This window comes from Rana temporaria, chromosome 1, assembly GCF_905171775.1.
Source record: "Rana temporaria chromosome 1, aRanTem1.1, whole genome shotgun sequence".
Lineage (NCBI taxonomy): Eukaryota > Metazoa > Chordata > Amphibia > Anura > Ranidae > Rana > Rana temporaria.
In genome coordinates this window covers 470,902,759-470,925,375 of record NC_053489.1, presented here as the reverse complement: position 1 = coordinate 470,925,375, position 22,617 = coordinate 470,902,759, and the positions used below count along the sequence as shown (strand labels likewise).

General features: G+C 42.1%; 1 protein-coding gene across 9 annotated transcripts in view; it reads left to right on the top strand.

Annotated features, from left to right (window-relative positions):
• Positions 1-22,617, top strand: part of ALPK1 (alpha kinase 1) — a 180,089-nt gene that overhangs the window by 139,542 nt on the left and 17,930 nt on the right. For all 9 annotated transcript variants that reach the window (XR_005744222.1, XM_040329060.1, XM_040329078.1 and 6 more), the window contains 2 exons: positions 4,134-6,597; positions 22,379-22,526. Coding sequence is in view for 8 of the 9 variants with exons in the window: in XM_040329060.1 (XP_040184994.1) it covers positions 4,134-6,597; positions 22,379-22,526 (2,612 nt within the window). In the remaining variant the exon portion in view is untranslated. The remainder of the gene's footprint in view (positions 1-4,133; positions 6,598-22,378; positions 22,527-22,617) is intronic.

Below are 22,617 nucleotides of genomic sequence, written 5' to 3'. Positions count from 1 at the left end.
TGAAGATTTTATTCTATTTATTTTAATACATTGTGTTTTGTACACTGCGTTTCTCTCTTTGGCAAATTAGTGGTATGGGTATGACAGTACAGCAGTCATGACAATTACCGTATTTATCGGCATATAACACGCACCCCAAGTTTAGGAGGGAATTTTAAGGAAAAATCTTTTAGGAGGGGAGTTTAAGGAAAAAAACTTACATTTAAATGCCCATCAATGCAGACTTATCAGTGTCCATCTGCAGCCTTGTCCATCATTGCAGAATGATCATTCTATATCTGCAGCCTTGCCCAGTGTCATTTGCAGCCTTGCCCAGTGTCATTTGCAGCCTTGCCCAGTGTCATTTGCAGCCTTGCCCAGTGTCATTTGCAGCCTTGCCCAGTGTCATTTGCAGCTTTGCCCAGTGTCATTTGCAGCATTGCCCAGTATCATTGCAGCCTTGCCCAGTGTCATTTACAGCCTTGCCTAGTGTCATTTGCAGCCTTGCCCAGTGTCATTTGCAGCCTTGCCCAGTGTCATTTGCAGCCTTGCCCAGTGTCATTTGCAGCCTTGCCCAGTGTCATTTGCAGCTTTGCCCAGTGTCATTTGAAGCATTGCCCAGTGTCATTTACAGCCTTGCCTAGTGTCATTTGCAACCTTGCCCAGTGTCATTTGCAGCTTTGCCCAGTGTCATTTGCAGCCTTACCCAGTGTCATTGCAGCCTTGCTCAGTGTCATTGCAGCATGATTGTTTAAATTTACCGCCGCCGAGATAGACAGAGCCGGATGTCCTGTGTACTCGGCTCCTCTCGGTTCCTATCAGCTCCTCTCACAGTCCCGCCCATGATGGACATAACACAGGTCCAATGGCAGGACTTGGCGTGACTGCGAGTGGAGCCGAGCCTAGCCGAGTACATAGTACACTCGGCTATGTGTATATTGGCGGTGCTCGCTCCTCTTCCCCTCACAGACAGCGGGGATTGGCGTATAACACGCACCTATGATTTCCCCCTGATTTTAATGGGAAAAAAGTGTGTGTTATACGCCGATAAATACGGTACACAGGCAGAAATGTCTTCTTTCATTCTATCAAATAACAGACCTTCTTCTGTATGGCCACCCTAAAGTTAACATTGAAACCCAAATCCAGCATAGATTTTTTTTATTTGAAAAGTGGGGAAGAGTTCTGTGCTTTTAACCTCCCTGGCGGTATGATTCTTTCAGAAAAAACATGCTGAAAGCGGTACCATTATTTGCAAGGAAATTTGGCGTTTTATATTGTAGGTCTGTCATTTTTAGAAATAACTCACTTAAATCTGACCAAACAAGCTTCTAATAGGCATCCCGGGTATGACATTTTTTTAAAAACAAAATTATAAATTATAATATAATAAATAATTATAAATAATTATAACAAATAATAATATAATTATAATAAAAATTATTCAATAATGTAATCAAATCAAAATCACTGAAATTTGCTCAGTTGCAGAATTGTCGCTGTCATTATTTTTTTTTTTTTATGACGAATTTCCCCACAAATCGCTATCGCACAATTCTGCAAGTGATTATAATTTATTATCGCTGTTTTTTAGCTGATCTAAAACTATTTTTGACATAAAGGGACACTTTTGGTTGCTATGGACAATCTACAGTTTGCAGGGAGAAAGAAACGTTTTTATTATATAAAATGACATGTATGACACAGGACAGACCACTAGGGACAAGGGGGGTGTGTTTTTTTTACATACAGTACTGTAATCTATAAGATTACAGTATACTGTATGTATAGTGTTTGTTTACTTTTTTGAATTTGGCGCCGTTCTCCGTCCCCGTGCGTCGTAACGTCGCAGGGAACGGAGATCGGCGTCACACGGAGGCACTGTGTGAATCGAGCGAGGTCCTGCTCGCTCACACAGCGCGGTGGCATCGCTGGATCCAGGGACAAGGTAAGTAAAACTCCCTGTACATCCAGCGAGGCGAGCCCGAGTCTGACTCGGGGTTACCGATCCTAGCCCAAAAATCTCACCCCGAGTCAGACTCGGGAACACCGCCCAGGAGGTTAATACTGTCTGTGGCTCCAGCGGGGAAAGTCCCTCTTAGTTGTTATGCCTGTGGCACCAAAACAAGAAATTATGGAAATGGGGGTCACTGGGATAGGAGGACACAAACATGAAAAAAAACACAAAAATGTTAACCCTTTCCCATTCTAGTGCTTTCCTTGCAGTCTGTGTCCTATTAGGCCCTGTACACACGATCGGACAAAACCGATGAAAACGGACTGAAGTTCAGTTTCATCGGTCCAAACCGTGTGTGGGCCCCATCGGTCCGTTATCCTTCTGTGGAAAAATTTTGAACTTGCTTTACAATTGAACCGATGGACGCCTAACCGTTCGGTCAAAACCGACGGTTAGTACACAAAAGCATCGGTTTAAAACCCGCGCATGCTCAGAATCAAGTCGACGCATGCTTGGAAGCATTGAACTTCATTTTTCTCAGCACGTCGTTGTGTTTTACGTCACCCCGTTGGACTTGATCGTTTTTTTAACTGATGGTGTGTAGGCACATCAGACCATCAGTCAGCTTCATCGGTTAACCGATGAGAATGGTCCGATCGTGTGTACGCGGCCTTAGACTTCATTCCCAGCAGTGTGTTGTGTGAACAGGCAAAATTGCGTGCTTTCCCACAATACATAATAACGTGCAGCCCCTTTTGAGGCGTGCTGTGGTACCATTATTGCCTAATGGCCTCCCATGCCTCTCTCAATTGCGCATGCGTTCATGCACACCAAGGATGCATAGGGATTGATTTACTAAAACTGGAGAGTGCAAAAATTGGCACAGCTGTGCATGGTAGTCAATCAACTTCTAACTTGGTTATTATGCAGAGCTGCACCAGATTTTGGTGCTTCCTAATAAAATGTTTCCTATGTGTTGGAGATGCAGTAGTGATAAAGGAACACTGTTTTATATTTTCTGCTTATGTCCACTTTTCCAAAACGATTGGAAAGATATAAATAGGTTAATTACCAAACTTTCAAAAATAACTTTAAGTAATGCTAACCAGCCTTCCGTCTCCATTTTAATCTACTCCCTAATATGTTAAAAGAATTCCTTCCTCATTCGCCTCCTAAATGCATTCAGAAACTAGGTGGAAAAATAACAACCCCAGCCCATACTGCCAATTCTGCAGGAACATATGAGCTCAGATAATTCATAAACTTATATTGCATAAAAGTCTTATATTTTCTTAAACAGTGTAGTTTATTTTTAATCAGCAGCTATGATCTATTAAACAGCTATTAGCACATAAATTTGAAGCCCTATGTGCTTTGCCTTCCCCATAACTCACATTTACTGGAACTATAAAAAAACTGCTTCAAAGTCTATCTAAACCCAATAACGAAAATGTAATATAGTGCAGCATATAAGCCCTTGATGTGGTGGCCATTGGCTATACTTTTTAGGTCCTTATGTCTTTGTTTCCTTTATATTTATCTGTTAATCCTGCCAATAACACACTTCCTGTTCTGTCAATGCTGCCAGTAACACACAAACTGTCATCCTGGATACCCTCACTGTAGTTTGTCCATGGAGGAGCAGAGGTGCCACCCTAGGACCACCCTAGGACTCCTATTATCATCTCCATAACAGAGGGGAAGTGTTCTTTAGTCTTAACATAATATTGTTATTTGATTCCTGACACATGGAATAATGCTCTAAAGCAAGGGTGTCAAACTGCCTTGAGGGCAATCATCAGCATTATGATTGCCCTCAAGGACCGGTTGTATCTGTAAGATTAGATGTCCAGTGCATCGCCTACCCTTACATTAGATGTCAAGAGCCACCCCACCATCAGAAGTCGAGTCCCCCACTCCCCCTTACATCAGTGTACCCCCCTTTCCTTATGCTACTGCTGGGAAGAAGCTGGATGCATTGCTTGAAAGCGCAAAGTAAGGGTTTGGAGGAGGACTAGAGGAGGGCTGGAGCTCTCCTGCAGCTGCAGGAGAGGTGCGAGGGCCACGTTAAATGTCCTGGAGGGCCGGATTTGGCCTGCGGGCCTTGTGTTTGACACCTCTGCTCTAAAGTAAAGGTACTGGTTATCTGTAGATTTTATTTATTAAGTCATATTTTTTTATCTATTTATCTACTTAGAATATCCGCGGTGCATGCTTGTTATCCTACTGCTTGTCCAGCGAGTGTCCAATGGAGAAAAAGTCTTACTATTTCTTGGAGGCAAAAGAGTCTTTTGAAATTGGTCTCCTCACCAAAAAAAAAGGAGACCAAGTGACAAGTAAGCAGGAGCTTCACAGCTTTGTCAAGTCAGCATTTTGTCTTGCAAATGTGCACAAGTGGCTTAATAGTGAAGCTGGACAAAATGAAATTGTGAATCAACTTTGTAAAGACGCCATGGAAAAACTGGCAGTATATAATATGTTATCAGACAAACGTGACAAAGGAGTCTTGGCCAGTGATGTCATGTGCCTTGTAACTGCTATAAAAGAACATTTAAATGTGCAACCGTTCCCAAGCTCAGACGAGCAATCTTTTGTACCTGACAGTTACAGAGACTGCATTAAAAAAAAAATTGTCATTGGAAAGGTCAGCTTCCAAAAACTGTTGGATATGCATTCTCAGCATCATATCTCAGTGTGCAAAGTGTTTGATGTTGCTTGCAGAAACCACACCACAGAAGAGGTTGTAATGAAATCAGGAGCTTGTATAACTGCCTTGAAGACTACTGACACCATCAGTACCGCAGACAGCTCCCCAAGCCAAACAGCTAGTGATCAACTAAGTGACCAATCAGTAAGAAGAAGAAAACTTGTACATTCCGATGCTGTGAGTCATTCTTTTGATGAAGAAAGAAGGCAACGATTAAGTAGCTCGCATAGTGGTAGTCAGGGCTCCAGTTTGTCAAATTCTTCTTTTAGCTGGGAATGCATACCAGAGCAGAATGAAAAGGAGCCTAATGTTTCTAATAGTGAGGGTGATCGAAATGTTCTCAGTTCATCCTCTACTTCCTGTAATGTTCTTGGTGAAAAGAAAGATGACGCTGACATTAATTTGCAGGGTCTTTCCCTTCAAGATCATGTCTTTGATCCCCAGAATCACCCAGTAGACAATAAATCTGCTAGCGAAAATAATTCTAGTCAAATAAGTCTCAACATTGTCACTGCTGGAAACAAATGTTTAGAAAAATCAGCTCTCGGCAGCAATGTCTGTAGAAAATCCACTGCTGAAGGGTCTAGTACATATTCAGATGATGAATCTTTTGAGTTTGTTGATCTTTCCATTGGTGCCGAAACCAACAAACCAACCAATGTCACAGAGAAGAAACAAATGATTAAGTCTCATGGGGTGTCTTCAGGAGGTATTTCAGGGCCAAATATGTATTTTGAAATTGACCTAAAAGGTGAAACACAAGATACTGCAGATGATGCACCTTCTGGAATACAAAAGCATATGATGGTTCTTCCAGGTCCATCAGGTGTTATTACTGGGCCAAGTAATATTTCTGGAATTGACTTGGAAGGTGAAACACAAGAAACTGCAGATGATGCACCCTCTGAAATACAAAAGACTATTATGGTACTTCCAGGTCCTTCAGGTGTTATTACTGGGCCAAATAATTATTCTGGAATTGACTTGGAAGGTGAAACACAAGATACTACAGATGATGCACCTTCTGGAAATCAAAAGATTATAATTGTACCTCCAGGCCCATCAGGTGATAGTATAAGGTCATGGATTCATTCAGGAATTGACTTACAAGGTGAAACAGAAGATACTACACATGATCCACCACCTGTAATACAAAAGGCTATGACAGTATCTCCTGGTCCATCAGGTATTATTGAAAAGGCAAGTATTCACTCTGGCATTGATCAAAAAGGTGAAACTCAAGATACTACAGATGATCTACCAAGTGGAGCACACTCTTCTATGCAAATTCATGGTAGACAGAGGGTACCATATGAAACTGACATAAAAGAGAAAATAAAACATTCAACAGAGGTATCGGACCATGTTGCAGAACATAGGTTAATTTTTGGAATTGACTTAGAAGATGAAACAAATATTGCTACAGATGAAGTATCTATTGATATGCAAAATTCTGATTCGTTGCCTTCAGGTCAGTCTGCTATTGCCATCAAATCCTCAGCTTCTTCTTCTGAAGGCAAGGCGTTCGCTACAGAAGACAATTTGGAAATGCAGTTCCTTAACCGTCAGTGGTCTGTAGAAAGTTCAGCTGACAAAACACCTTTAAGTCAGCAAAACAGTCTAAACAGTTCACTGACTTCTTCTGGAAAGGCCAAGGTAAAACAGGGTGTGGACAGTAAGGCCAACATCAGCTTCAGTAGCAGCCATGACTCTGGCTCTTGGTACAAAGTTAGTCCATTTTCCAGTAGTCTTTCCGGGTCACATTCATCTCTAAATTCAAGTGTAAGCTCTTTTGTTATGCTGCAAGCACAACATAAAGAGCAGGAACTCCAGGCCCGTTCTTTAGATGTCACCGATTATGAAAGACTCCTATCCGGTGTAAGTCATGAATGGCTGCTCAAGAGGCTGGAATGTACAGGAGTTTTTAACTTCAAGCATGTTCAAAAAACATACAGTAAGTATATTTATTTTATGTCCTTTTCATATTTTATGTTTTGATAGCAATAACTTTTTTATAAACGCAAAAAAGTAAAGTGAAAACACTCCTTTTTGTACACACATCTGAATGGCCCTATATGATAATCTTTCTGTTACTAGATTCTTGTATTATTACAGCAGTTGTATATTTCTCCAGCAAGCAAACTACATCAACTTGATGACCTGTTAAGCCTACAATTTAGAAAACTTGCGTGAGACTTCAAACTGCTTGCGATTTCAAAATTTTGTACACAGTGTTACAATGCTGTACTTGAACCTGTTGTACAGTGTCCATAATCTAACCAATTGGGCCTAATATACTGATATTCTCTTGGTGTTTGCTATGAAGATATCTATGTTGCTGATAGATAGCCATTAAAAATGGGGAACGGTTAATACATGTTTTTTTTTTAAATAATTATGTTTGTTAATTTTAGGGTTTCAATAAAAAAAATCACAGAGCTTCTTACTACTTGATATCTCAGGCTCCTACAAATTGCATTATTTTATTGTACCATCAAACATTGTATAGCTTTTTTGTTCTTACAAGCTCTGTGGATGCAACTGTGTTGCTAATGTTTGTGCATACAAGAAGCACACTTCTGATATAAAATTCCTAACTGAGTGAACTATTTTGAAATCAAAAACATGTTTTCTTATGTTTGCATAGGGTATGGAAGTGTTAAAACCCTTGGTATGTTTTTGTCGTTTACTTTGATTAAAACTGAATTCCAGGTATGACCTTAATTGCATACTTTTATCAGTTTGGACCAATGTAAGTATGCATGTCTCATACCTGAGGAGCTGCTTTGGAAGTTGCAAATCAATGTACAATGAAGTAGTCAGTGCTACTATAGAAATTGGCTAGATCTTCTGGTCCTGTGACAAGTGGCATTGCTTGACAATACTGCTATTCACAACATGCCTTGTATGTTTTTCAGTGAATACAACCCTCACCTCTCCAATCACAAAATGGCTCATCCAATCAGTGCTGAGTGAGGTGCATAGCAGCCACTCTACTTTAAGCATGAGATATGCATACTTATATTGGTGCAAGCTAGACCAATGTAAATATGGAATTAAGATCATACCTGGGGCTCAGATTTATCCTGGTAACTAGCAGCACAGAAATTGAAGTCTAATCCAAAAGTTTACACTTGTCACCAAAAGCGATTGCCTCCAACTTCCTGTTTTAGGAATTAAAATTAAATATACACAACGGAGCACAGAAAAAATACCAATGGGGTATAGAGAGGTGGAGATCTACCTGGACAACAGGGAAGAGATCATAGGTCCCTGGGGTGCGGCGCCCTTTTTTTTTTTTAAGAAGTTAACCAGCATGCTCCCAATGAAAAGTAAGCCCCTACCTTAAAAAGTTAGCTTCGGACAGAAACTTGACATTTACTTTCATTCACAATGACTGGGGAGTAATTGGTGACCCTCTCAACATCTGGTACAGCAGGTTAACTTGCTTGATCAGTTTCAGGCCTGGTTTTCTGCTCTTAGTTCTGACCAGTGTACGTAGTAGATAGGTCTGTGTACAGGGCTCAGTAGTAGGTAGGGCAGTGTGTAGAGGTCAGTAGTAGGTAGGGCAGTGTGTAGAGGTCAGTAGTAGGTAGGGCAGTGTGTAGAGATCAGTATGATGTAAGGCAGTGTACAGAGGTCAGTAGTAGGTAGGTCAGTGTACAGGGGTCAGTAGGATGTAGGGCAGTGTGCAGAGGTCAGTAGTAGGTATGTCAGTGTACAGAGGTCAGTAGTAGGTAGGGAAGTGTGTAGAGGGGAGTATGATGTAAGGCAGTGTACAGGGGTCAGTAGTAGGTAGGTCAGTGTACAGGGGTCAGTAGTATGTAGGGCATTGTGCAGAGGTCAGTAGTATGTAGGGCAGGGGTCCGTAGTATGTAGGACAGTGTACAGAGGTCAGTAGTAGGTAGGTCAGTGTACAGGGGTCAGTAGGATGTAGGGCAGTGTGCAGAGGTCAGTAGTAGGTATGTCAGTGTACAGAGGTCAGTAGTAGGTAGGACAGTGTGTAGAGGTCAATATGATGTATGGCAGTGTAAAGAGGTCAGTAGTAGGAAGGTCACTGTACAGGGGTCAGTAGGATGTATGGCAGTGTGTAGACATCAGTAGTATGTAGGGCAGGGGTCAGTAGTATGTAGGTCAGTGTACAGGGGTCAGTAGGTTGTAGGGCAGTGTGCAGAGGTCAGTAGTATGTAGGGCAGTGTGCAGGGGTCAGTAGTATGTAGGACAGTGTACAGAGGTCAGTAGTATGTAGGTCAGTGTACAGAGGTCAGTAGTAGGTAGGGCAGTGTACAGAGGTCAGTAGTAGGTAGGGCAGTGTACAAAGGTTAGTAGTAGGTAGGGCAGTGTACAGAGGTCAATAGTAGGTAGGGCAGTGTACAGAGCAGTCACATGTAAGCAGAGGGCATGCTGCGGGGCGGGAAATGCCTTTGGTGACTTTTGACAGGTTCCCAGCACTCGCGACTTTCCTGAGCAGCTCTGCCAGTTGCAGAATCGGCAAGGCAGAGACAAGCATGCAATCAACCAGTCACCTACTCGCCGTCGACTGTTCGACAGGTTGCCAACCCTGGTTTTAAACCTTTCTGTTCAGGTTTAAGAGTTGCTTAAAGTGGTTGTAAACCCACTTTTTCACTTTTACCTACAGGTAAGCCTATAACAAGGCTTACCTGTAGGTATAAAGAATATCTCCTAAACCTGTACGGTTTAGGGCACCCTCTTTTTAATACTTTTGATTATAATAAATGAGGCACATTTGTCTCAAGTTTTTTGTTCCAGTAAATGTGTTTCATATTACCTAAGAATATAATTTAGAATATATCAGAAATTAAAATTATTATTTAGTGAGCTGCTTACTTACCTTAGTTGCAGAGATGCATCCTACCCTAGTGCTGGCTCCATATGCCAGAGGGAAATCCTTTCAGTACTGGCTGTGCCTGGGTGCTGGGTGACCATTGACTAGATTGTAAAAGCTAGCATACACCCCTATTCAAGTCTGTGGTAAGTAAGCAACTAGGTAGTAGGGGTTGTGCAGAGTGGATTTAGTAAAAGTTGTAAGAAATGTACAGTTGTGGCCAAAAGTTTTGAGAATGACACAAATATTAGTTTTCACAAAGTTTGCTGCTAAACTGCTTTTAGATCTTTGTTTCAGTTGTTTCTGTGATGTAGTGAAATATAATTACGCGCACTTCATACGTTTCAAAGGCTTTTATCAACAATTACATGACATTTATGCAAAGAGTCAGTATTTGCAGTGTTGGCCCTTCTTTTTCAGGACCTCTGCAATTCGACTGGGCATGCTCTCTGTAACGGGAGTCACTTTAGGGGCACAGGGTGAATGAGAACCCCACTATGGTCTGTGCTAGTCACATTTAATGCAGTATAGAAATTGTATATATTGTATATATATTGTGTGTTGGCTGATGTGTACTATTAAGCTTGCTGTGATGAAAGGGGTGGGGTGTGATTGCATCCTATTGTCTATTGTGGTAATTAAGTCTGCTACTATGGTGATGTGGATTGGAGCTTGGTAGACAGTCTGGCTACCTATTATGGGATGTTTAAGTGTCTTGCTGTGAGGAAAGGGGGGATCACTCCAGCAACCCCCCCCCCCCCTGCTAAGACTGTTTACTGAAGGAGAAGTTTGAACACACCTGACCTGTATCACCATTGTCATTGGACAATTTAACCCACCCTGTTTCCCAAGGATGGGAGGGATGTATTTTGAAGAGAAATGTGTTACCATGTGCTTGCAATAAAGATTCATTCCCTGTTTTGAACCTCAAACAGAGCTGTGTGTCTCGTTTCTGGGGGAATTCTTATGGGTCGTGTTCGTTTGCCTGATCGTGGAGTGTCGATAAGCTGTCTTGGGTGGAATGGAATATCGTAAACGGATTTAACCCCTGTCCAATTTGGGGTTCCGTTACACTCTCAATCAACTTCTGGGCCAATTCATGACTGATAGCAACCCATTCTTTCATAATCACTTCTTGGAGTTTGTCAGAATTAGTGGGTTTTTGTTTGTCCACCCGCCTCTTGAGGATTGACCACAAGTTCTCAATGGGATTAAGATCTGGGGAGTTTCCAGGCCATGGACCCAAAATGTCAACGTTTTGGTCCCCGAGCCACTTAGTTATTACTTTTGCCTTATGGCACGGTGCTCCATCGTGCTGGAAAATGCATTGTTCTTCACCAAACTGTTGTTGGATTGTTGGAAGAAGTTGCTGTTGGAGGGTGTTTTGGTACCATTCTTTATTCATGGCTGTGTTTTTGGGCAAAATTGTGAGTGAGCCCACTCCCTTGGATGAGAAGCAACCCCACACATTAATGGTCTCAGGATGCTTTACTGTTGGCATGACACAGGACTGATGGTAGTGCTTACCTTTTCTTCTCCGGACAAGCCTTTTTCCTGATGCCCCAAACAATCGGAAAGAGGCTTCATCGGAGAATATGACTTTGCCCCAGTCCTTAGCAGTCCATTCACAATATTTTCTGCAGAAGATTAATCTGTCCTTGATCGTTTTTTTTTGGAGAGAAGTGGCTTCTTTGCTGCCCTTCTTGACACAAGGCCATCTTTCAAAAGTCTTCGCCTCACTGTGCGTGCAGATGCACTCACACCTGCCTGCTGCCATTCCTGAGCAAGCTCTGCACTGGTGGCACTCCGATCCCGCAGCTGAATCCTCTTTAGGAGACGGTCCTGGCGCTTGCTGGACTTTCTTGGGCACCCTGAAGCCTTCTTCACAAATGCAGTGGAATTTTTTTTTATGGGATTAAGTTAATTTTCATGGCAAAGAGGAACTTTGCAATTAATTGCAATTCGTCTGATCACTCTTCATAACATTCTGGAGTATATGCAATTTCCCATCTCAAAAACTGAGGCAGCAGACTTTGTGAAAATTAGTATTTGTTCAATTCTCAACACTTTTGGCCATGGCTGTACACCTAACCTTTAAAGCAATCCTACACTTTGCTAATGAGGGGCAAATCAACAAATTTTTATTTAAAACCCTCTTCCCCCAACAACACATTCTCACTTTTTTTTTGCTTCACTGCTGCTTCGTTGAGCCATAAGGGGTGAGGTAAAGAGGCCACATTTAAGCTCCATGTTACTGTGGTCAGAGGACTGTTTTAACCACTTCCATACCAGGTACTTACGCAGCTTCCCGCCCAAGCCAATTTTCAGCTTTCAGCACTGTCACACTTTGAATGGCAATTGCGCGGTCATGCTACACTGTACCCAAACAAAATTGGCGTCCTTTTTTCCCCACAAATAGAGCTTTCTTTTGGTGGTATTCGATCACCTCTGCGATTTTTTTTTTTTGCGCAACAACTAAAAAAAGGCTGAAAATTTGGAAAAAAAATTACGTTTTTATTTTTTTCTGTTAATTTTTTTGTAAATAAGTTTTCTCTTTCAATTACGGGCACTGATATGGCGGCACTAATGGGCACCGATGAGATGGCACTGATGGACATCGATGAGGTAGTACTGACGGGCACAGATGAGGTGGCACTGATTGGCGGCGCTGGTATGCGACACTGATGGGCACACATAGGCGGCACTGATGGGCACACATAGGCGGCACTGATGGGCACACATAGGCGGCACTGATGGGCACACATAGGCGGCACTGATGGGCACACATAGGCCGGCACTGATGGGCACTCATGGGCGGCACTGGGCACTCATAGGCGGCACAGATGGGCACTCATGGGCGGCACTGATGGATACTTATGGGTGGCACAGATGGGCACTGATAGGTGGGCACTGGGCATGGATGGGCACTGTGGGGTGGCACTGATGGACACTGGGGTGGCACTGATGGACACTGGGGTGGCGCTGATGGACACTGGGGTGGCGCTGATGGACACTGGGGTGGCAGCACTGATTTTTGCCAGGTTGCCAGTCAGTGCCCATTTGTGGGCACTGACTGCCATTTTTTTTTTTTTTCTTTATGCTTTTTTTTTTTTTTTCTGTCATTTTTTTTTTTTTTTCTGTCATTTTTTTTTTTTTGCCCACCCTGGTGCTCCAGGGTGGGCATCCCTGGTGGTCCAGTGTGGCGATCCGAGGGGGGGCTGCGCTGATAAACAATCAGCGCTAACCCCCCCTGTCAGGAGAGCTGCCGATCGGCTATCCTCTACTCGCGTCTGTCAGACGCGAGTGAGGAAGAGCCATCGACGGCTCTTCCTGTTTACATCGTGATCAGCCGTGGTTGGACACGGCTGATCACGTGGTAAAGAGTCTCCGCCGGAGGCTCTTTACCGAGATCGGAGATGCAGGGTGTCAGACTGACACCCCGCATCACCGATCGCCGCGATGCGCGCCCCCACAGGCGCGCGCGGCATGAAATCCTGCAGGATGTTCTAGAACGTCCTGTCAGGATTTCATAACCACTTCCCGGACGTAAATCGGCCATAGGCCGGGCGGGAAGTGGTTAAGGACTGTCTCCCTATCCACCTGTGAAAGTTCTCAGGTGATCACCAAGCCAACAGCGCTGTCACATGAGAGGGAAGGGAAATATATTTTTACCCCGGTAGCTAAACAGATTGGCATAGGAGTGAAGGAAAGATGAAGGTGCTAGGGGTTACTTCAGTTGAGACGTTATGGTTGTAATTTGTACTGCCGTACTTTATTATACTGATCACTATGGTGAATACTGAAATCCAAGGGCTAGCCATACATTATACAATTTTGTTGTATAATTTTCCTTTAGATTTACCAAAACCACATAATATTAGGTCAAACCTAAACACCTTCAATTTTTATGCAATCAGGCAGACCCTTGAGCTACATCGCTGAAGGTGAATCTAGAGGAAATTGAATAAGAAAATTGTATAATATATTGCCAGCTTAAGATTTATGGATGCTTTTGGAACTTTTCACCAAGACAAATATTTAGATACTTTTTTGTATATGCATTTGTTCCGCTTTCCATAAGGCACAATGTTTTTTTTTACCGACAAAGTACTATTGTCTACTTGAATTTGTGATAATCCGATCTTTAGTTCTTCTGACAAAATGGTAGAAAGGTCCCATTTATATCTTAGTCACAATTTAATAAGTAACAGCTGCTTTCAGTATTGTTTGAAGAAATGCTGAAAAGAGACATTTCACACTGTTGGACCCCTGGGTAGACATATATCACTGATGTTTTGTAGTTCTTGAAGCTAGGATCAGTGTTATAAATGTCATATATGCTATACTAGGTGCTGTTATAGTAAGGAGGTCTCTTTCTCCCAAGTGTGTATGTTTATCTATTTTTTTATAAAAAAAAGTGACAGGTATAGTCCATTCAAGGCACCTAATAAAAATGAATTAAAGGGATCAGACATGGTCCAAATTAAGTAACTGGTATATTTAGGTGTAATCTTTATTGCATTACATACATTACAAAAGATATGTAAATATAGCAAATATTGTACTTCTTCAACACTTGAATAGTAAACCAACAGAAAAGCAGGGGATGGCAACAGAACTAAACTGTTTTAGATTCACACGTACTAGAAAAAAAGCATTTATAGTAAGTACATATAAAAAGTGAAGATAGCGCTAATATCAACTAGTGCTGATTAGTACAATATGGTGAGTGATATTCATATTAAATTCAGTGAATAGTGTAAACATAAATTAGAAAACAACAACACTCATGAATGAATAAATGAATAATCTAATAATGAAAAAACAGTGAGTTCATAATGGGTTAACTGACTAATCCCATATGCAGCACTCAAGCCACTCAGCTGATGTCTCCTTCACACTGCTTTTCATTAGACAACGACCCTATGAAGCAATTCAGTCAGAAGCACTCCGATCGGAATATGTAAAAGAAAAAAGAGAGGACAAGCCTCATAGCACAATACTGTGATGACTAGAGGGATGTACAAGATAACACATCGACGGTGTACCAACTCACACATCCGCCGATAAACACAGGCTCAGAGTTAGAAAAAGCTGCCGCTCAGTGCGATGGTCTCCTCACAAGGATGTATTCCCGTCACATAGGCTCCTCCCCCACGCGTTACGCCACTAGTCACGTGGCTTAGTCATGGGTCTAAGCCACGTGACGAGTGGCGTAACGCGTGGGGGAGGAGCCTATGTGACGGGAATACATCCTTGTGAGGAGACCATCGCACTGAGCGGCAGCTTTTTCTAACTCTGAGCCTGTGTTTATCGGCGGATGTGTGAGTTGGTACACCGTCGATGTGTTATCTTGTACATCCCTCTAGTCATCACAGTATTGTGCTATGAGGCTTGTCCTCTCTTTTTTCTTTTACATATTCCGATCGGAGTGCTTCTGACTGAATTGCTTCATAGGGTCGTTGTCTAATGAAAAGCAGTGTGAAGGAGACATCAGCTGAGTGGCTTGAGTGCTGCATATGGGATTAGTCCGTTAACCCATTATGAACTCACTGTTTTTTCATTATTAGATTATTCATTTATTCATTCATGAGTGTTGTTGTTTTCTAATTTATGTTTACACTATTCACTGAATTTAATATGAATATCACTCACCATATTGTACTAATCAGCACTAGTTGATATTAGCGCTATCTTCACTTTTTATATATTCATTAATTGGTTTTGTTCACCTTTTGATATGCAGCTTTTATTATTTAATTATTTTTGTTGATTTTTTCCTTTGTATTAGTTTAATTGGTAGCGCAGTAGTACCACTCTTTTTCATATAGTAAGTACATATTTTTCACATTTATTATTGTTCATTGTTCATAGTTCATTGCAAGAATGAATGTCAAAGTTGGCAGTTCTTTTTGACCCAGCCAGAAGTGTCAGTCTGCACAAGCTGATTAACAGTGAAATAATTTATCGAAGTGTATCTAATGCCCTGTACACACGATCGGTCAATCCGATGAAAGCGGTCTGATGGATTTTTCCATCAGTTATCCGATGAAGCAGACTGATGATCAGTCGTGCCTACACACCATCGGTTAAAAAAATGATCGTGTCAGAACGCGGTCATGTAAACCACGTACGACTGCACTATAAAGGGAAGTTCAAATCCAATGGCGCCACCCTTGGGGCTGCTGTTGCTGATTCCGTGTTACCGCGTTTTAGTAAAAGTTTGGTTAGAGCCGATTCGTGCTTTTCAGTCTCCGTGCTTTGCAGATCATTTTCTCGTGTTCAGTTTGTGCTTGTGGGTTCGTATCTGTCTTTCAGTGCTTGCAGTCAGGTCGTATCTGTTTTGCAGTGCGTTCCTGTCCGCTCGATTTCTGTTTTTCAGTTTGTTCTTTACTGGCCTTGCTGTTCCTGGGTGCGTTCTGTTTTAAGTGCGTTCTGACCAGCCGACCGGTTTGAAGCCTTGTTGGAAGTGCGTTCTCATTCTCGAGTTCGTGCTGCGTATGGGCTGTCTTCTGCAGTTCATAATGTTTCCCGATCTGTGGCCGTGAACAGGGCAAAGAGGAGTTCATGGCCCAAGAATTGGCTGCGCCAGCGTGACCAATTTTCTCATATGCCGCTGCTTAGGGAAATCCAGTAGAATAACCCTGATGATTTCAGGAACTTTCTCCGTATGACGGACCCTGTTTTCCACCGTCTTTTGGATATTCTGTCCCCCTATATAACGAGGCAAGACACTGTGATGCGCCAAGCCATCACGGCCGAGCAGAGGCTCATTGCCACGTTGAGGTACCTGGCGACTGGGAGAAGCCTGCAGGACCTCAAGTTCTCAACAGGCATCTCCCCCCAGGCGCTTGGGATCATCATCCCGGAGACGTGTTCTGCCATTATACAAGTGATGCAGAAGGACTATATTAAGGTAAGTTTTCTCCTTTAACATCACAATCTATGTCTTTAATGTATGCTAATGTATTGTATTTTTTGCATCATTCCCTAATTACCATGATTGTAATATGCTGTGAATGTCCCCTTTGTCCCCATGCATGCTGTAAGCTTTGAATGCTCCTTTTTTGGCCTACATGCATATTTCCCTTCACTAACCTCTCCAGCATGCTATCCTAGGCCCAAACACACTTAGCCTAGTCTTTTTCAAACTTGTTTTTTGTCTGCTCCATTGTAGTTCTGCCCCCCCCCTCCTTAAAACGTGTCCCAATGTCTTGTTTCTCATTCAATTTAGGCAGAGAGCTAGAGGGATTTTTTTTCTGGGCCCCAACTCAGCTAGAACCCCCCCCCCCCCCTTAAAATGTTAAATGGCCCATCAGAGGGGTGAGGAGTCTGATAAGTGGGCCTATTTTATTTTTGGCATGAAGTACTCACTCAAATAAATGTTATACTGATGTTGGACAAGGATGTCTTTTGTATTGTGATTGCAATGTTTATGTGCCAAAGTACTAATTTTTCTTTTTGTTTGACTCCACAGTTTCCTTCCACGCCACAGGAATGGCAGACTGTGGCTTCCCAATTTGCCCAGCGGTGGGACTTCCCTAAATGTGGAGGGGCAATAGATGGGAAACACGTCCGCATAGTGCCGCCACCCTGTTCGGGGTCATACTATTTCAACTATAAAGGTTTTCATAGTATAGTGTTGATGGCGGTGGTGTCGGCACAGTAGGAGTTTTTGTATGTGGACATGGGGAAGAACGGCCGGATGTCCGACGGCGGAGTATTAGCGCAGACAGAGTTTGCCCGACGTCTCCAGACTGGTGGCCTGGCACTGCCATGGGATGAAGACAATGTGGAGGGACTCCCTTTCGTGTTTGTCGCGGATGCAGCTTTCGGGCTTGAACCACACCTCATGAGGCCGTTTCCCCAGAGAACCCTCACCCCAGAGAGAAGGGTTTTTAATTACCGGCTGGCCAGAGCCCGGAGGGTTGTCGAGAATTGGGATAATGGCCAGCCGGTTCCGCGTTTTTAAAATTTTCAGGTAGAAAAATACCAGGCTTTTTAAAAACAAGCAAATATCTACAAACAATGGAACTTACAAAGTTCAACCTTATTAGAAACACATGTGATGGGGTGATGTCACCCCGACACAAGCCAAAATTTGAAAATGCACACATTTTAAGCGGGAAAATGTGGATTTGTATCCTGATCCCATGCCAAATGTCAACATGTGCAATTTGCCATCATGGGGAATCAATGGATGTGTTTTGGGGGTGCAAACCCTTCCTCTCACCTACTTGAGTAGCGCGGAAGGGGTTGCACCCACAAAGCACAGACATAGATATCCTGTGATGGCAGATAGCACATGTTGACACAATGTGTGCATCTTCAAATTTTGGCTTGTGGATTATCCAATGCAAAAATTGGCACAAAACACATCCTAGAAAAATGTTTGGGGGGGTCAGTCTACGCCCCATCATGTCAATGATGTTTTTATATTTTTGTTCAATGACATTCATCCTATTCCTCATAATGTCCATTTCACTACTGCATTACATTATTTCTTGTATCACGATTTTTGCACTAGCACTTGAGAAAGGTGTACTAGTAGATGATGTGACACCACCATGTTCATCCCCTAAAAACAAAAAAAAGGGTTTATTAGAAATATGCAGGCCTACATCTCTTTACCTGAAGCTGTGGTGACAGACACTGACCTGTTGTGCTGATAATCTCCACCTCTCCTTCTTCCACACCTCCTTCTTCCACACCTCCTTCTTCCACACCTCCTTCTTCCACCTCTCCTTCTTCAACCTCTCCTTCCACATCTACCTCCTCCACATGCTGAGGTTGGTGGTGTTTTTCATGTCTGTGCTTCCTTGCCTCCTCCGAATGATGTCCTCCCATTCTTCTATCCTCTAATAAAATGAAACAAAAGGTATACTCAGCACACAGATATTGTAGGGCAGAAATAGAAAACATTATTTGTAAGTGGGGTACAATTGTCTGTTTGGGATCATTCCTAAAATCATCATCTTTTTTTTCCTGAGTTTCCACAAGCTGGAATACTGACGCTTTTTGTCAAAGTGACACACATGGAGGCACCCCAAAGTATCCTTTGTGTGAGACCCTAAAAAAAGCTTATTTTTGGGGGGACACAGGTGCTCCTGAGTCCAGATGTGTAACCAGTTGCTTATTATCCTCTCCTTTACACTGTGAATGAATCCGGTTTGCATTTCACATTCTAGTAAGGTCGAACAAACACATCATATTGACAACAATGTTTATAAACGTTGGTTTACACCAAATAGGCATGCCCACGTGTGGTTTTCCTGGATCTGCGGAAAACATTGGATTTTGGCGGAACGATGTTTACTACGAACAAAAAAATACTACACTTTGCCCACTAACCTGAAAGTTGCCATGTTCAAAAGTACAACCAGGCCAAACAAGCGCATGAAGAAAAACATGCAAAGATATAATAAAGATAATTGCAACAAACACATGATAAATACCTACTTTTGTCAATAATTTTCTTGATCTTTCTATACTGCTCTGGCTCCTGTGACACCGCCATATTGTCGTTTCACATGGAGAAGGGGCGTGGAATAGAGGAAAAGGTCCGTCATGGGCAGGCGAAGAGGGCGGCGTTTCACGCATGCACGGGGTATATAAGGAGAAAGACGTGACTACGTTGGTTACGCGGAGTCTGGACGAGCGGAAGTGACGACCGACAGAAACAAAGGTAAAAATGAAAATGGGGCCAGCAGAGGCCTATATATACTTGAGTCATGATATCAAGGCAGGAGAAGCGATTTAAAGAGGTCCGGGCTTCTCGGAGGTCAGGAGCAGCAGCAGATGAAGTACAGGAGCCAAAGCTGTGGTACTATAAACACCTCCGTTTTCTGGAAGATCAGATCGAGGCCAGAGAATCACTTTCCAGTCTTCCTTCCACCCTTCCCTCCACCGTTCCCTCCAGCGTTCCTTCCACTGTTCCCCCCACCCCTGCAGAGGGTGCCGAGGAGCTGGCTGAAATTGAGGAGCCAGATCTGAACATCTTCAGTCAGGTATAGTAGTTTACAACATATTTCTTGGCCTCAAATTATTGTTGATTTAACAAGATGTGTTTTGAACCAAAATGAAAGCTTAAAAACAAGAAGGGGCCTGCTGACTGAGACCACACACCTCAGTGACCTGGCCCAGTCTCCTCCTCCTCCTGCTGCCACATTCTCACCACCTGCAAGAGGCTGTGGAGGGAGCCATGGAAGGAACGCTGCAGGGAAGCGTGGAGGGAAGTCTTTAAGGAAGACCAGAAAGTGATTCCCTGGCTTCAAGCTGATCTGCCAGAAAACGGAGGTTGTTGTTGTAGTACCACAGCTTGGGGACATGTATGACATCTGCTGCTGCTTCTGATTTCTGGGATTTGGGGACCAGATTGGGATCCCAATTAGAGGGACTCCTCATGTTATTGATTTTGTTGTTTATCATGGTGAAATCTGCCTTTGGGGTCCAAAGTCTGCATATATTTGGCTGATTGCTCAATTGTTGCCCTTCATGTTCATTTTTTTGGTCCAGAATAAATGGAGATTTAATTTAAGTTAAATACTTGTCTATGTGTTTTTCTGGTGAATAGCCATAAAACATTTCAGAAATACAATGTGTAATTAACAAAGGACACAACCTCCTTGAGGGGGGGGGGGTAATAAAAAAAATAATGTTGTTGTGATAACTTGATAAAAAAAAAATTAAATAAAAAAATATGTGGAGTACAAAAAATTATTTTGGAAATCTGGCTTTTTTTTAAAAAAAAAAAAAAGGATTATTCATGAGATCACAAGCAAAAAATAAAAGAAGTCAGTATGGGAGAACTCTGTCTAAATACCGTCAGCAAAACAACATCTTTATTCTAGCAATAGAACAAAGAAAAAAATGCGCTGCAATAAACGAGGCACTAATTTTCAAAATGTAGAATGTGCCATCTCCATAACGAATGCTAGTTTTACCAGAACGAGCGCTCCCGTCCCCTAATTAAGTCTGAGCATGCGTGGATTTTTAACCGATGGACATGCCTACAGACGATAGTTTTTTATCTATCGGTTAGGTATTCATCAGATGATTTTAAAACAAGTTTCAATTTTTTTAACTGATGGATAACTAACCGATGGGGCCCCCACACGATCGGTTTAATCTGATGAAAACGGTCCATCAGACCGCTTTCATCAGACAAACCGATCGTGTGTACGCGGCATAAGGCCATTTTTTCGATAGAATTAGGAAGCCTTTTCTTACAAAAATTCTCAAAAAATATTTTGTTTACTTTTAACATTTTATTTTGGAATGAATGAACTTTACTGAACAAAAACTACATACACTGCTAGAAATCTGTTCATTTAAGAAAAAATGTCCATCCTGTTCTCTGAATTGTCTCTTCACTGCAGTGGTAAACAAACATATATTTGACCCCACTAATGCTTATAAAAATTAATGTACTTTCCTAGAACATTCTTTTTCTTTGAATTTTTATTCAATATTCTACCCATCTATGGTAAGCTTAGGACATCAATCAATTATGGACCAGATCAGGGAACTATGGGTGATACCTGGCTGTAGGGGTAGAAGGAGAAATCAGAAGCTAGTGCGTAACTTATGCCTTGTACACCCGATCAGAATTTCCAATGAAAAAAGTCAGACAGAATTTTTTCATCAGATATTCCGACCGTGTGTGTGCTCCATTAGATTTTTCCATCGGAAAACCAGACGGACTTAGAAAGGGAACATGTTCTCTTTTTTTCAGATGAATAAAATTTCTATCGCGAATTCCGATCATCTGTGTAGAACTCCGACGGAGAAAAAAACATGCATGCTCAGAATCAAGTCGACGCATGCTCGTAAGCATTGAACTTCAAGACAGCTTGAACAGAATTCCGTCGGAAAAATCCGTCGGAGTTTATCCCAATGGAAATTCCGATTGTGTGTAAGGGGCATTAGCCTTTCAGATGCTCACAATAATAGGTTTATCACATTTGGGTGGGCTTTCCATTCAGACTTAAGGCTATAAGTTCCACTGTGTTCAATGAATAAGTTGAGTTGAGGAATATAAGGAAAGTTTCCTTTCTGTCCCTACTTTTTTCTCATTGACATACTTGTAGGTTAACTGACTTCCACTGGCCCTGGTGTATCTGTATGAGCGCAGAAGGGACATTCGATTTTAAGCCCCTTTTGCAACAGACACTAAAGGCAAATGGACTGTGTACTTTGCAAAGTGCAGTTGCACTATGTAAGTGCAGTTGCTCCAGAGCTTAGTAAATGAGGTAAAGCTTCACTTTGCAAAGACCCAATCACATACAAGGAAAATAATAAAACAGCATTTTTGTTTGCGCATGATTGCATGGTGGAAGTCAGCAGAGCTTCTGCTCATTTACTGGAGAAACGGCACTTGCACAGTGCAACTGCACTTTGTAAAGTGCACTGTCTATTTGCCTGTGGTAAATCAACCCTGTCATACTTTGTAAGATTATTTATGAATTTTTTGGTGCATTTTACAATATGGAAACTAGAGCAAATGAAGTGTAGCCCTGAGCTGTAGCAGATCTAGAGCCTCTGGTAGAAAAAAAAAAAAACGGTTATTTAACCCTTTGAGTTTTCTCCAAAACTCATAAGTAGCTTTTAGGTTGGATGCAAGTTTGCCATGCATGTGTAGTATTATAAGAATTAAGTATGAATGATCAATATAAAGCTGGCCATACACTATTAGTGTTTTGTTTTGTTCAGTCAGTAGGCTGGCAGATTCCACCATTCACACAAATAAGTTAACCAACTGATCGATTTCAGTTGAGTTGGGACTGTCACACACTTATCAAAATTTGGCCAGTCCCTGCTGATATCTGTGCTCATCGGTCCTAATTTTACATAATATACAATAAGCCCCATGTCTGGTTACTTTATGCAGATGCTTTGCTCTTGAAATTCTCAAAGAAATCTGAGCTGTGGACGGCCCAGGAAACTCTTGTGCACTTTGGAAAAGATCCTAAAAAAGAAGGAAAACAGAGAAAGGCTTTCTGGATCTCTTTTCTACACCAGGATGAAACTCTTGGAAGGTATTTATACATGTACACATATATATCATTGTTCCGCTATGTGAATATAAACAAATATGAACCAATATCTCAATCAAGTGTTAGACCTTAA